At 42.5% G+C, this 15,907-nt stretch overlaps 1 protein-coding gene across 2 annotated transcripts in view; it reads right to left on the reverse strand.

The window, feature by feature from the left end:
* The window catches only part of GOLPH3 (golgi phosphoprotein 3), a 57,704-nt gene extending 42,019 nt beyond the window's left edge, over window positions 1–15,685 (reverse strand). The window contains exon 1 of one of the 2 annotated variants that reach the window (XM_002815464.5): window positions 15,157–15,685. In XM_002815464.5, coding sequence (XP_002815510.1) covers window positions 15,157–15,381 — 225 coding nt within the window. In that variant the 5' untranslated portion in view covers window positions 15,382–15,685. The remainder of the gene's footprint in view (window positions 1–15,156) is intronic. The other variant, XM_063724079.1, reaches the window with a different exon arrangement.
* Window positions 15,686–15,907: the final 222 nt, after the last annotated feature.

The following is a 15,907-nucleotide window of genomic DNA, read 5'->3' on the forward strand; positions in this document are numbered from 1 at the left end:
TATCAACTTGGGAAGATGTTCACTATATGTAATTAAGAGAAAAAGGGTTACAAAGCAGTCTTAAGATACTTCCCCCATCCCTTTTTTTTAAGTAAAAATGAACAAGGGCAAACTCATTTAAAACAAGACTGGAAGAATAATATATACCAAGATGTTACTTCCCAATTTCCTTCACTTGCCTTTCTTCAATCCATTCAGGAGTTGTTGTTTGAGACAGACTGTTGCTCTGTTACCCAGGCTGGAGTGTAATGGCGTGATCATGGCTCACTGCAACCTCAACATCCTGGGCTCAAGTGACCATCTCACCTTAACCTGACAAGTAGCTTGGACTAAAGGGATGCACCACCACACTTCGCTCTTTTTTTTTTTTTTTTTAATTTTTTGTAAAGACAGGGTCTCACTGTGTTACCCAGGCTGGTCTCGAAGTCATCTTCCCGCCTCAGCCTCCCAAAGTGTTGGAATTACAGGTGCGAGCTACTGCATCTGGCTACTTTTTTTTTTTTAATGAAGACTGGGCATATCACTCCCCAAAAATCCATCAATGGTTTCCCAATGGCACTCAGTATGAAAATACAAAACCCTTAACCTGACTTTTAAGGCCTTGTGCGGTCTGGTCCTGTCTGACACCATCTCATGCCTTTCTCCCAGTCATCCCACTCCCGCCACCTAGACAAGCTTTCTGTTCCTCAAACAAAAACAAGCTCTTTCTCGCTTCAGGGCCTTGAGTATTCAAGACCTACTGTACTTCAGACCTACTGTACTAGTAGGTCTGTCTTCACTGGACTTGATTCCTACTCATCCTGTGGGTCTCTGCTTAAAAACCATTTCCTTAGAAAGGCTGCCCCTGTGCCCTCCCCCACACACCCATTCTCACACAGTATCTTCTAATTTTCCTTCACAACTATTAGAGTTTGTAATTATGCAAATACATACATACATCTGTTTACATATGCATCTGTCTTCCATAGCACAGTGCCTAGCAGACAACAAATGAAAGTGGAATTCTGAATGAACACAAGGAGAACTATGGGTTTTATTTTTATTTTTTGCAATCTATATTTTCTAAATCTTTTTCTACAATTAGCATAGACAGCTTGCTAATAATTAAGACAGTATTTCTACCCTACTGGTTCCTCAAACTCAAACTAATATTCTTCTCTCCTAAGCTTTAATGATTGTGAAATCCTAAGAATTCTTCTATAAAAAATCTTTCTGATCAATCCTGTTTGCTCTATCCAAGACCCGAGCACCAAATTTCACAAGTTCTAATAACCTCAAGCCTACTAACAATCTTCCTGTCTCCAGTTTTTCCATCTACCAATCCTTTCTAAACACAAAACAGTCTTCTAGCCAGGGCACAGTGGTTCACGCCTGTTATCCCAGCACTTTGGGAGGCCAGGGCAGGCAGACTGCTTGAGCCCAGGAGTTTGAAACTAGCTTGGGCAACATGATGAAGCCCCATCTCTACATAAAATACAAAAATTAGCCAAGCATGTTTGTGCACACCTGTAGTCCCACTACTCAGAGGCTGACATGGGAGGACCATTTGAGCCCAGAAGGCAGAGGTTGCAGTGAGTCGAGATTGCGCTGCTGCACTCCAGCCTGGGGTGACAGGCTTACAGCTTTCCTTCTACTCTCTTATATGTACCAGTCATGATTAAGACTACAGAGACTGCGAAAGGGAACCATACTTTACTTGTATAATGTTTCTAGCCCAGCACTCTGAAACTGCCCAGATCATAAAGGACCCTCAACTATTTGAGGACAAGCAGACAAAGAGGAGATTGATGGATAGGTGGGTGGATGGATAAACAGAACATTGTAAGTACAAATTTTACAAACAATAATTTCTAAATATTTCACGTATCTTGTGAAAATCATTAAAATGTGAAAACAATTTTCTAATTCAAAATTTCATAGAAGCCACCTTAAAAGAGTATTTGTGATAATCAAATAGAAGTTAATTCCGAAACTAATTTCCAGTCAGCTTCAAAACTGCTTTGTGATTAGAATTCCCTAGCAGGTTCTGTTCCAAGCCCTGGCTCCCCTACTCCCCTAGAATAGAATGCCCACACTTAAATAAATTTTGCAATGCCCAGCTCCACTCCCCTCTGCTCCTTTCCCTCCCTGAACAGGCTCAGCCTAAATTACTACTTCCCCTGAAGTGAACATTTAGTTTCTACTCCCCACCTAGCTCTTAAGACAGTACTACTGGACACTGTAATTCTAATTCTCAAGTCTCATCTCTCTGCTATTGGACTGTAAACTTGAAGAGGCTAGGACTTCTCATGTTACTTTTTATTTCTAAACCCATTTAACAAAAAGCTCTGCACCAAGTATAATCTTATAGTTCAGTGCAATTTTGCTAATTATTGGTCCCACATCTTTCCCCACTCTCAAGCCCCTTGGGGATGAGGCCTTAGTAGTCAAAGAACCTCACAATGAGGCAGAAATGAAAAATGATCAAATTAAAAGATAGACAAGAGGAAAAAAACTTCAATGAAATAAAAAAGGGTTACGAGCTACCGCCTTCTCCAAGAGACCCAGTCCTACCACCTTCAGTGAAGATCGTGGCCTTGAAATCAGGCAGCAACCCTTCCGCCTAAAAATAGGGTGCCATCGGCTGGGCGCCGTGGCTCACACTTGTAATCCCAGCACTTTGGGAGGCCGAGGCGGGGGGATCATGAGGTCAGGAGATCGAGACCATCCTGGCTAACATGGTGAAACCCAGTCTCTACTAAAAATACAAAAAATTAGCCAGGCGTGGTGGCAGGTGCCTGTAGTCCCAGCTACTCAGGAGGCTGAGGCAGGAGAATGGCATGAACCTGGGAGGCGGAGCTTGCAGTGAGCTGAGATCACGCCACTGCATTCCAGCCTGGGTGACAGAGTGAGACTCCGTCTCAAAAAAAAAAAAAAAAAAAAAATAGGGTGGCATCAAAAAGATAAGGTGAGGCTGGGCACGGTGGCTCACATCTGTAATCCCAGCACTTTGGGAGGCTGACGTGGGAAGATCACTTGAGCCCAGGAGTTTGAGACCAACTTGGGCAACACAGCAAAACCCCATCTCTACAAAAAATACAAAAATTAGCCAGGTGTGGTGGCGCACGCCTGTGGTCCCGGCTACTTGGAAGGCTGAGGTGGGAGGATCACCTGAGCCCAGCAAGTTTGAGGCTGCAGTGAGCAGAGATCACACCACTGGACTCCAGCCTGGGCAACAGAGCAGACCTTGTCTCAAAAAACAAAACAAAACAAAACAAAAAACAAAGCTGAGAATACGGAAAGGTGGAGAGAACTGGTGATCACAAGGGCTGGAAGAGGTCAAGGCCTTCTGAGTTTTCTGATTTGGAGCATCAAGGCGTAATGAAATTTACTACTTATTGTGCACCAACTATCAGGCACTTTACATGTGCTATTTTATTTAATTGTCACTAGAGTCATTTTGGAGGCTTGGAGGCTACTGATATCTCTGGAGGCTAAGCAGTATCTGGAAAAGAGGAATCATGGAATCAGTCCCAAGGATTCTTTAAGGAAGACTCTGGGCTTGACCTAAAAATCACAAGTCGGGCCAGGTGCGGTGGCTCACGCCTGTAATCCCAGCACTTTGGGAGGCAGAGGCGGGCGGATCACGAGGTCAGGAGATGGAAACCATCCTGGCTAACACGGTGAGACCCCATCTCTACTAAAAATACAAAAAATTAGCTGGGCGTGGTGGCGGGCACTGTAGTCGCAGCTACTCGGGAGGCTGAGGCAGGAGAATGGCATGAACCCGGGAGGCAGAGCTTGCGGTGAGCAGAGATCGGGCCACTGCACTCCAGCCTGGGCAACAGAGCAAGACTCCGTCTCAAAAAAAAAAAAAAAAAATTAAAATTTTTAAAAAAATAAAGGCATAGATGAGCATCTGAATTTGAGTAAAACATTCAGTAAGCCCAGCATATAAAGTGCAAGAGAATCAGGAAACAGTAAAAATAATGGAAATACTAAACACTTGTCACTTGTCAAGACCACTATGAACTTTAACTTACTTCTCTAGGCTAGGTAATTACCCATTTGCATTTGTTCAGCACCATGCGGTTTTCAAAGCACTCACATGTGCCAACACATTGGATCCCTACAACTTAGAGGCTTTCGGACAGAACACAAAAGTAGGCCCATTTTGCCCAGGAGAAAACTAAGGTTCTAAAATTCAAAACTTATTCTAATTCTTTCAACTAGTCAAGGGCAAGGCTAGGAGTCAAGAACACAGCAGTCTTGCAGGTCCTGATCCAAAGCATCCTCCCTATGTACATCCTTACTGCACCTAACACATACTCCCATTAAAGTTAGTAATTCAGAAGAGGCAGGCTGGATAAATAAAGTTAATAATTCATTTTATTGAAATCATTTGCAAATCCGTCTTCTATGCAGACTGAATGCTCCTTAAAAGCAAAAAATTTTTCTTTGTGGCCGGGGGCACAGCGGCTCACACCTGTGATCCCAGCACTTTGGGAGGCCAGGAGTTCAAGACCAGCTTGGCCAACATGGTGAAACCCCTTCTTTACTAAAAGTACAAAAATTAGCTGGGCATGGTGGCATGTGCCTGTAATCCCAGCTACTTGGGAGGCAGAGACACAAGGATTGCTTGAACCCAGGAGGAGGAGGTTGCATGAGCCAAGATCATGCCACTGCACTCCAGTCTGGGCGACAGAGCAAGACTTGGTCTCAAAAAATATATATATATAATATATATATATATGTATATATATTATATATATGTATATATATTATATATGTATATATATTATATATGTATATGTGTATATATTATATATGTATATATTATATATGTATATGTATATATATTATATATGTGTATATATTATATATGTATATATTATATATACATATATAATATATGTATATATAATATATATTATATATACATATATAATATATATGTGTATATATAATATATATGTGTATATATATAAAATATATATATATATTTTTTCTTTGTAACCCCAGCATCTAGCAAAGGGAATGAATGGCACAGAGAAGGTGTTCAACACTTGGATTAAACAGAACATATAGATACTAAATAACCTCTGATTTCACTTTAGCTACCCAACATGGTATAGACAAAAATTAAATGGTATACTCCATTCAGTGACTGAACTGAAATTTAAAGTTCTTAAGTGTTATTTCTGAGGTTATTTTGTTAATATGGTATAAACTGTTCAGCATTTCCATTTAAGAAACTGGAACTAGAAAATGAAACCAGAGTAAAAATAACCATTAGCAACTTTTACATACAGTTTCTTAATTTCTAATCTGTCCCAGAAGGTAGTGGTGGAATACAAAGTTTGCCTATATATTATCAATAAAAATAACTTTTACCTTAAAACTTTAATTCCTAAGTTCCTACATGCAGTTCAGTATGCTAAAATTGTTCCTTTTCCTACCGAACTACAAGCCAAATTCTATTGCAATAAAAATTCCTAACAGAGAAAAAGATTTCTAAACCTCAACTAAGCACAAGCTTATCATTTTCAATACTGACTTATTTCAATGTTTCTCACCCTTTATTTCATCATTGTTCCCTTAAGAAGTACTTCCAGATTTTTTCCTCATTATCTTCTCCCCCATGAAATTTTAATATGATGGAATATACATATTTGTTTGTACACTGTAAGTGTGCCTTTTCATACACAAGAGGAGTAAGATTCCTTTTTTTTTTTTTTTTTTGAGACGGAGTCTTGCTCTGTCGCCCAGGCTGGAGTGCAGCGGCGCGATCTGGGCTCACTGCAAGCTCCACCTCCCAGGTTCACGCCATTCTCCTGCCTCGGCCTCCCGAGTAGCTGGGACTACAGGAGCCCGCCAGCACGCCCAGCTAATTTCTTTGTATTTTTTTTAGTAGAGACGGGCTTTCACCATGTTAGCCAGGATGGTCTCGATCTCCTGACCTCGTGATCCGCCCGCCTCAACTCCCAAAGTGCTGGGATTACAGGCGTGAGCCACCTCGCCTGGCCAAGAGTAAGGTTCTTTCACTACCACGCCCAGAACCAAGTTTCACTCCCTTGGCAATGACATTACCACACTGGGAATACATAATTTACTTAATAAATTCAGTAATCTACTTAATTAATAATAAAGTAAATGCATTAAGTAAATTTATTTAATAAGTAAATTTACTTTAATAAATAATACTAACTTACTTAATAAAGTAAATTATGTATCCTTTTTTTTTTTTGAGATAGTCTTGCTCTGTTGCCCAGGCTGGAGTGCAGTGGCATGATCTCGGCTCACTGCAACCTCCACCTCCTGGGTTCATGCGATTCTCCTGCCTCAGCCTCCCAAGTAGCTGGGATTTCAGGTGCATACCACCCTGCCTGGCTAATTTTTGTATTTTTAGTAGAGATGGGGTTTCACCATGTTGGCCAGGCTGGTCGCTAACTCCCTGCCTCAGGTAATCCCCTTGCCTCAGCCTCCCAAAGTGCTGGGATTATAGGTGTGAGCCACCACACCCGCCAGTGTTAGGTAAATTATGTATTCTTAATGTGAGTAATGTCATTGTACTGAGTGACTGCCAAATGCCAGCCTGAAATATATGACATCAAAAAATTATAGAACAGGCCAGGCGGGGTGGCTCATGTCTGTAATCCCAGCACTTTGGGAGGCCAACGTGGGTGGATGACATGAGGTCATGAGTTTGAGACCAGCCTGGCCAACATGGCGAAACCCTGTCTCTACTAAAAATACAAAAAGTACCCCTGTGTGGTGGTGAGCGCCTGTAATCCCAGCTACTCAGAAGGGTGAGGCAGGAGAATCGCTTCAACCCAGGAGGCAGAGGTTGCAGTGAGCACAGATCGCACCACTGCACTCCAGCCTGGGTAATAGAGCGAGACTGTCTCAGAAGAGAAAAAAAACAAATTCTAGAACAGCAACATAATTTAGTTTTGTAGTTTACTATATGAGCTTTGACACACAGAACTAAAATAAATGAACTTGAAGACAGACATGTTCTTCAGTGAATTTGTACTTAGTAAAGGGCCTCTCACAGAGCATGTGCTCAGTAAACATTTGATGAATGGATGGAAACTGTTATAATCCTAGATGTGTGGTAATCCTAGATTAGAAGCAGTTACGCTGCTTCTCAATGTCATTTAGCAAGATGAGAACCTCTAGACAGGCCACAGAAATGTGGACTTCGTATCTCAAATCACTTAAAATTCAACTCGCTACAACCCTGGAAACCTGGAATTTTCTGTAGTTAATTTTCAGGAAGAAAAAAAAAAGATGAAAACCTTAAGCTAAAACAAACAGTTCCTGTTTGGTAATTTTTAACCTTCCTGATTCACTAAATGCTTCGAGTATCTAATGAAAGCTCTGTCCTCTTTCCCCAAGAAAACACACAACTGCAGAGTATTCACAAAGTTTCTCAGCTCTGTTCACTCCAATTTAAGAGCTTCTCCATTAAAGGAATATGTAAACCAAATACAATGCATTAAGCTTAAAAATAAGTAAATTTTTTTGTTGTTGTTTAAAATGTTATTCTTAAAAGTGACCAGAAACATCCTTTTTGGCAACACACTGTACTTTAATATTAGTTGTGTTTTTGCAGATGAGAGGTTTACCAAACAGGAAGAGAAATAGCCTATGTTCTAAATATATTTGTAATACCTAAGTCAAAAACCTCAAAATGTACTAGATTACATTGTAATACTGCACGATGCTATCGAAACAAGTTGCAGTCTTCCCAGCTTTGATAAGAAAAACGTAAAGCCAAAAACATCAATTTCAAAATGAAGCCAGGTTTCCACTTTTGGCACTTGTCAGGACACTTATTAAAAAGCAGCAGCATGGCCGGGAACAGTGGCTCGCGCCCAGCCCTTTGGGAAGGCGAGGTGGGCGGATCACTTGAGGTCAAGAGTTCGAGACCAGCCTGGCCAACATGGTGAAACCCCATCTCTACTAAAAATACAAAAATTAGCTGGGCATGGTGGCAGGCGCCTGTAATCCTAGCTACTTGGGAGGCTGAGGCAAAGAGAATCACTTGAATCCAGGAGGCGGAGTTGGAGTGGGCCAAGACGGCGCCATTGCACTTCAGCCTGAGCAATAAGAGCAAGACTCCATCTTTAAAAAAAAAAAAAAAAAAAAGCAGGAGGAGGACAAGCCCTGTCTTTTTGTGCTGCTTCAAAGGGAGACTCACAACATGAAGATAAATCCTCTAAACAAAGACTACAGCATAGTTTGATACTATTTAATCTGATTAATGGCAGCAGAAAAGTTATGCTGTTAGAAGGGGGGGAAGTTTGCAAAGACATAAAAAAGCGTACAGCCAAAAAAGTTTAACATTACGTAAACAGAACAAGCATAATGCCTGATGCCTCCAGGGTATTTAAGATTTACATGTAAGATGATATTATAAAATGTATTTCTTTAAATATCAGAAAAATCCCCCAAATATTTCAAAATCTATCAAAATAACTTCAAAATACAATTCTTTTGTTTTGTCTTTTGAGACGGAGTTTCACTCTTGTCACCCAGGCTGGAGTGCAGTGGCGCAATCTTGGCTCACTGCAATCTCGGCTCACTGAACCTTCTCAGGTTCAAGTGATTCTCCTGCCTCAGCCTCCCGAGTAGCTGGGATTACAGGTGCTCGCCACCATGTCTGGCTAATTTTTATATTTTTAATAGAGACAGGGGTTCACCACATTGGCCAGGCTTGTCTCAAACTCCTGACCTCAGGTGATCCATCCACCTCGGCTTCCCAAAGTACTGGGATTACGGGCGTGAGCCACCGCACCCAGCCTTCAAAATACAATTCTGAAAGGTAATTCAAATGCTCCATACAAGAACTCTCAGGTAGTCCAAAACTAACAAATATCAAATATTAGTATAATTTATGAGATGAGTTAGTGAATATTTTGACCATATTGTAAAAGAATCCCAAAGCACTAAAAAGTAATTTCAACAGGATAAAATCTTGTTGAAAAGGTATAAGGAGACCAGGCACGGTGGCTCACACCTGTAATCCCAGAACTTTGGGAGGCCAAGGCAGGAAGATTGCTTGAGGCCAGGAGTTCGAGACTGGGCGACATAGTGAGACCACGTCTCTACAAAAAAAAAATTTTTTTTTTAATTAGCTGGGCATGATAGGGTGTGCCTATAGTCCCAGCTATTCAGGAGACTGAGGAGGGAGGATTGCTTGAGTTCAGGAGGTTGAGGTTGCAATGAGCCATGATCACACCACCACACTCCAGTCTGGAAGACAAAGCTAGGCCCTGTCTCAAAATAAAAAAAGTACAATCAAATAGTTTAATGAACTTCAAAAGTAATTTTTGAGATCCTGTATATCTCATACTTGTGTTTAAACACCTGAAAAAAAATAGATAAAAATTCAAAACTTTAAAAAATACGAAGGAAATATCATTTGTATTAGAAACAACAAAAATTCATTAAAAACTCAGAAGCCTTTTTTTTTTTCTTCTTTTTTCTTTTTTTTCAGAAGCCTTTATTATATTTTAAATTACTGAAACTCAGCACATCTGGAAATTCTGAATACTTGTTGAATGAATTTCTGATTTACAGATTTGATACGTAGAGATGGTGGACATCACCACACGTATAGAAAGGAAAACAATTTTTGTTAAGTTATATATCTTCATCACTATTATACTTCAAAGTAGTGACCTTGGGAACCTTATTCCAAAAATGGAACACATCTCTGGAGCCTGTGTAAAAGCCACACAAAAGTCAGTTCCATCATTTTGGTTAATCTTAAGTATTTTATCCCATTATATATCATTTACCTCAAGTACCTACTTATTTTTCAAGACATAGAGTTAAGTTACTGTGTTACAGTTCTTGTCTACAAGCATTAGAAACATTAGTAACTGACTCTGGCTATCTTTAAAAAGCAACTTTACTGGAAGGCTGTTGAAACTCACAACACTGAAAGATGACTGGAAAATCAGACTGGAAAAAAACAGTGCCAACAGACCAGAGAAAGCAGCTCAAAGAACCATGCCAAAGAACAGTCTGATTCACACGCTGACATGACTCTGGAAAGGTCTCCAAAAAACCCTACAGCTCATTAGTCTCTCAAGATCCAAAGCCCTGAAAGAAAACATATGATTGGACAAGTCTGGCTGCATGAGAAAACAGCAGGGGAATAATATGCTTCAAGAGTGCATCCTAGAGCCAGTCGCGGTAATCCCGACACTTTGGGAGGCTGAGGCGGAAGGATCACTTGAGGCCAGGAGTTCGAGGCTGCAGTGAGCTATAATCTCGCCACTGTACTCTAGCCTGGCGACAGAGCACAATCTGTCTTAAAAGAAAAAAACAGGCGCGGTGGCTCATGCTTCTAATACCGGCACTTTGGGAGACTGAAGCAGGAGGATCACTTGATCCCAGGAGTTCAAGACCAGCCTGAGCCATGTGGTGAAATCCCTGTCTTTAGAAAAAAAAATTTTTTTTAATTGGCTGGGCATGGTGATATGTGCCTGTGGTCCTAGCTCCTCGGGAAGCTGAGGCAGGAGGATCACTTTAGCCCAAGAGGTTGAGGCTGCAGTGAACCAAGATCGCACCACTGCACTCCAGCCTGGGTGACAGAGAAAGACCCTGACTCAAAAAAAGGCAACACACTATGGGGAAACCCTGAAGTAATACAAAACAAAGAGAAGACCTGGGAGGAGTTAATAAACGTCCACAGCAGTACAATCAGAACCATCATATGGCAAGACTATTTTTCCATTATACATGAAAACACTGAAGCTCAGAAGGCTTAAATTACATGTAAAAGCCAAAGAATACACTTTGGACAGGACTATAGAGCCCCTCTCTGCTTCTGCTATTCCATAGGCATACTCCAAATTATACTTGGCCACTGAAAATAATTAAATCTAACCTTAAAAGACTAAGATTTCCCACCAATGAAGACATTCAAACATGTATGACACCAGTTATTTGTGGTAATTCTCAATAAAGCATCCTGAAAATATTCTATGGAAAGCATCTATGAAATAAACACACACACAGGGAAAGGAAAATACCTGGCACTTTTGCTGCCCCTCCCGCTCAAACACTGGGGCAATTAAAGAAATACTGCTAATTACTTAGCAGTTGAATTTAGGTGTAAACTATCTGCCATCCTTACTGTGGTCTTTAAAGAGTTACTTAAATACCTATGCACTGATTCTCTGCCCAAGTGAGCATGAGAATCTTCTGAGGGGCCTAGGTCTCCCTGTTTTATAAAAGCAAAAAAGAAATATCACTCGTTAAAAAAAAAAAAATCTGAAATGTATACTTAAAGAAAAAAAAAAAAAATCAATCACAATGACTTTAGACTCACCCCTAATAGGTAATCTGAAGCCAGACCATCTGCTTATTCAAAAACTGAACCTTCTGTTCAGCAAAAAGGAGAAGGAGACTTGACTCAGAATATGTCAAAGTAATTTTTTAAATATTATAAACATGTTAAAAATAAATTGGTAAGACAATAAGAACAAAGGACAACCTCACACGATATGCATGAATCTCACATTGAACAAAAAACAGACACAAAGTACAAAAAACTAGGCAAAATTAATCTATGCTGACTTCTAATATTAAGCCAGTGGTTACCCCTGAGGAATGGGTAGTGACTGGAAAGATATTCAAGTGGAGGGCTAGGGCTTCTGTTTCTTGCTCTAGGTACTGGTTTAACACGTATATTCAGATAAGGTTATTAGCTCACATATATAAAATATTTCCAACATTAATGATTTGCTTAAATGTAAAGTTTAGCTTTTAAAGTTCTTAGGAGAATCCAGACATTAAAAAGATGAATGCTAAGTAAAAATCAGTTAAAGCAATGAGTTAGCATAAACGCCTGGGCTCAGGGTAAGACAGCAATTCCTGCCTCCTAAAAAGAGTACTATAAGTTAAAAACATGGTGGTGAGCCTCCCAAGGGAAAAACATACGAACAGATAAGTTGACAGGGCTGGTTATTAGAGTGTAAATACATGATGAGTTGGCTTGATGGCATGCACCTTGTAGTCCCAGCTACTCAGGGCAGATCGCTTGAGCCCAGGAGTTTCAGTGCAGCCTGGGCAACATCTTGAGACCTCCATCTCTTAAAAAAAAAAATTTTTAAGATGTGATGAAAGGAAAAAATATATAGGCTAATCCCTAAAACCAAAATCTAAAGCAATACAAAATCCCATAGTCTCAACTCCACCCCTCAACTCTCTGGACTTGCCGAAAAAAAAAAAGAGAAAAAAAAAAAGAGAAAAAATTTCCCTATGTGGTTGCTGAAATCTGGAAGAAATGCTCACAACAAGCTAGCAAGCATCTGGATCTTAGCCATGACTAGCAAAGTATAATGAGTGACTCTTGATGCAAAATAAACAGAACACATGGTTTCAATTACCTGCCAAAGAACTTTAAATTGTTTAAATTATGTGAGTATGGTTAAACTTCAACAAATTATTTAGATTATCTTCTTGAGACCCAATCACCGAAAAACGGCATGTTAATACGCTTCACCTTAAACATTTAGAGCAAGGGTGTCCAACCTTTTGGCCTCCCTGGGCCACACTGGAAGAACTGTCTTGGGCCACACATAAAATACACTAACACTAGCAATAGCTGATGAGGTTTAAAAAAAAAAAAATTGCAAAAAAAATCTCATAACGTTTTAAGAAAGTTTACCAATTTATGTTGGGCCGCATTTAAAGCCATCCTGGGCCACATTTGGCCCGCGGGTTGGACAAGCTTGATTCAGAGTAACATGTACTTGAAAAAACAAATACGTACTTCCTCACTATAATTTCTCAGTGTGACTCAGAACACCAAAAGCTTATTTTTTAGTTTTTTTTTTTAGGTTTTTGTTTTCCACCGAGTTTTATCCACATGGAAAAGTCTCAAAAACTATAAACCAAAATGTTCACTCAGGAATATGTTTTAATTTTGCTTTTTTTTTTGTTTTGTATTTTCTAAGATGTCTATAATAATGTTATTTTTGTCCAAAAAGAAAAATGTTTATGGCCGGGCGTGGTGGCTCAAACCAGTAATCTCAGCACTTTGGGAGGCCGAGGCGAGTGGATCACTTAAGATCAGGAGTTCAAAAGCAGCCTGACAAACATGGTGAAACCCCGTCTCTACTAAAAATACAAACATTAGCAGGGCGTGGTGGCGGGCGCCTGTAATCCCAGCTACTCGGGAGGCTGAGGCAGGAGAATCGCTTGAACCCAGGAGGGGGAGGTTGCAGTGAGCCGTGATGGCGCCACTGCACTCCAGGCCTGGGCGACAGAGCGAGATTCCGTCTAAAAAAAGAAAAAAAAAAAAAAGACAAATGTTTATAATTAAGATTTCCAATTTTGAAGCCTAAAGTTGAATATTTTCTAAAAATTACATTACTAGGACACTATGCACCTAGTTTACTTTTTCATCCAAAGAACAAGGAACTGCACATACAGCCTGCTTTATCATCACAATAATTAAACAGGAACAGCAGCCCTTTCACAGCCAGAGGAACATCAACTTTTTTCAAGGTTACTGTTATTAAAAACTGAGAAATGGGAAACCAAGATATGGCAGATGCCCTAGATGTATCTATCAAGCTAACCGTTAGTTCATTAGATTTCTAAATAAGAAAGGTCCATAAACAGTCCATATAAAACTCGCCTATATCTAATAAGTTTCAGTGACCAAGAAAGATTACGTTGTTTTGTAAGACTTTTTTTTTTTGCCCACCTTCCTGAATTTGGAAAACTTTCTTAAAATCAGACCTGGGCGCGGTGGCTCAAGCTTGTAATTTCAGCACTTTGGGAGGCCGAGGCAGGCGGATCACTAGGTCAAGAGATCGAGACCATCCTGGCCAACATGGTGAAACCCCGTCTCTACTAAAGATATGAAAATTAGCTGGGCATGGCGGCGCACGTCTGTAGTCCCTGCTACTCGGGAGGCTGAGGCAGGAGAATCGCTTGAACCCGGGAGGCAGAGGTTGCAGTGAGTGGAGATCGCGCCACTGCACTCCAGCCTGGGCGACAGAGTGAGGCTCCGTCTCAAAAACAAAACAAAACAAAAATACAAAATTAGCAGGGCATGGTGGCGCTTGCCTGTAATCCCAGTTACTCAGGAGGCTGAGGCAGGAGAATCGCTTGAACCCGGAAGGCGGAGGTTTCGGTGAGCCGAGATCGCGGCATTGCACTCCAGCCTGGGCAACAAGAGCGAAACTTCGTCTCCACATAAATAAATAATCGTTTTTGTAGGCAAATATAACAAATACAGCAAAACGTCATAGAATCTAGAAAGAGAATATATGCATATGTATCTATCACTTTTTCAACTTTTCTGTGTGTGAAAATTTTGGACACTGAAGTGAAAATAAACCCTTTCAAAGTCAGAATACAAAGAATTATCTATTGCAACTTCAACCCACCTGAAACTTTGAGGCCTTTGATCAACTCACAAACCTACACTTCAAGCCCTTTCTTAAGCTTGAAAAAGCCCTTTCTTAAGACGGCAAGACTTTGAGATTCATCAGCTGATAAAATATAAAAGCGATACTAAAAATAATCTCTCACCGAATGCAAGCTCACCTAGAAAGTCATTTACCAGGAGGTTTCATGAGAAATTTGACTTAACTTTACTCAGTAAAAGAGCTTTTCCCTCTATTACCACTTCGCCTACGTTTTTCGTAATTCCCAACAGTAAGTATTAACTGAAGAAGAAGAAAAAAAAAATCCCCAGCAAGCAGATCCGGGCACCCCTCCCAAGTCCTAAAACCTGCAAAAACCCAAGAGTTCGTGGCGCTGGTGGCTCCAGCTGTTTGTTTCCCGGGCAGTCTCCGGGTTGGATTTGCACCCTGGGGTCTACACGGGTTAAAAACGCGGAAAAAAGGCGACGAAGAAACACAAACTGCCAGGGTGTCGAAATGAAAGGAGCGACTATGAAAGGGGTAAGGAAAAATCCAAGCCATCTCTACGGGGAGGATCCGGAAAGCACCGGCCGCGCAGGGGGTCAACCAACTCCGACACCGCTCTGGGTCAGCTGGGCGCCACCGGGCGCGGACTTCGGAGCGAGGGCAGGTGCGCGGGCCGGCAGCCTCGGGCGCTCACCTGGCACCTACCTGGAGCTCACCTGGCGCCCGGGCCCCGCGCCGCCGCCCCCCGCCCAGCCCGCCGCGCCCGCACCTCGCGGTCCTTGAGGCCCAGGAGGAGCACCTCCTCCATCAGGGTCAGCCGCGTTTCCTTGGAGTCGCCCTTGTCGTCGTCGTCCTGCTCGTCGCGGCGGCTCTGCGCGTCGTCCTCGCCGCTGCCGGCGCCGCCGCCCGCCGCTCGCTCCTTGTCGGCGGCGTTGCGGGAGGCCTCGGTGCGCCGCTGCACCAGGCCAGAGCTGCGCTGGGTCAGCGAGGTCATGGCTCCAGCCGAGGCGCCGAGCCGGGCCGAGAGGGTCGCGGGACCGACCAGGTCGCTCTCCTCCTCCCCGCGCGGCCTCCGACCCGGGTTTCCGTGTTAAATCCGGACGCCGGGGCGACGTCCGTCGGCAGCGGGGCCGGGGGCAGTCATGAGGAAACAGGTCAGGGCGAAGCGGGCTGGCCGGGCGTCGGCGGGGCAGGAGAGGAGCGCCTTCCTGCCTGTGGCCGCAGCCCCCGAAACACCCCGAGCTCCGAAGCGGAGGCGGCGGCGGCGCCTTTCCAATATGGCGGCCCCAGCTGACGTCACCGGAGGATGTGGCAGAGTCGGCGCGGGAGAGCTGGTTCGGGAGGCGCCGGAAGCGGCGGCCGCGGATCCGCTGCCACTGCCGCCTACACCCTTCCCGGCGCTCGGTGCTTGTCTTTTCCTTGGCGTCCCTGCGCCCCCTGACCCGCGGACCTGCAGTCCTGCTCCCGTGAGGTGCCCTCCCTCCTTCCGTTCCCCGTTTCCCCTTCACTACTCAGGGCTG

Source organism: Pongo abelii, chromosome 4, assembly GCF_028885655.2.
Source record: "Pongo abelii isolate AG06213 chromosome 4, NHGRI_mPonAbe1-v2.0_pri, whole genome shotgun sequence".
Classification (NCBI taxonomy): Eukaryota; Metazoa; Chordata; class Mammalia; order Primates; family Hominidae; genus Pongo; species Pongo abelii.